Source organism: Myotis brandtii, unplaced genomic scaffold, assembly GCF_000412655.1.
Source record: "Myotis brandtii unplaced genomic scaffold, ASM41265v1 scaffold532, whole genome shotgun sequence".
NCBI classification, from domain to species: Eukaryota; Metazoa; Chordata; class Mammalia; order Chiroptera; family Vespertilionidae; genus Myotis; species Myotis brandtii.
In genome coordinates, this window is record NW_005369955.1 from 419,143 (window position 1) to 419,501 (window position 359).

A 359-nucleotide genomic window follows, 5' to 3' on the forward strand; every position below is an offset into this window, starting at 1 on the left:
GACCTCGGAGCCTGGGGGCCTGGCCCAGAGCTGGGCTGACGGGGGCTGTGGGAGGGGGGGGTCCCCGCAGGACAGAGAAGGCCCTGAAATGACCCTGGTCCCAGGAGGGAGGAGGGCAGGGTCTGACGCGGAGAAACCCAGCCAGTGCACGGCCCAGGCTCAGTGCCCCCCTGGGGGTGTCGGGGCTCACCCCTCGGCCTCGTGCTCAGCATTGACATTCAAGGGGGCTCCTCTTGCCCTGACTCCCGGGGGGAGGCGGGCAAAGCCGGGGGGACACTAAAGGGAAACACGAGGGGTCCGTGGTCCAGCCGCCACCACAGAGCCGTGGGCGCCGTCTTCGAGCCCGAACCAACGTGGGA

General features: G+C 69.9%; 1 protein-coding gene across 1 annotated transcript in view; it reads right to left on the minus strand.

The window, feature by feature from the left end:
* DENND3 (DENN/MADD domain containing 3) overlaps window positions 1–359 on the minus strand; it is a 36,648-nt gene that overhangs the window by 7,706 nt on the left and 28,583 nt on the right. Inside the window, exon 14 of the mRNA XM_014549016.1 lies at window positions 191–276. Coding sequence (XP_014404502.1) covers window positions 191–276 — 86 coding nt within the window. The remainder of the gene's footprint in view (window positions 1–190; window positions 277–359) is intronic.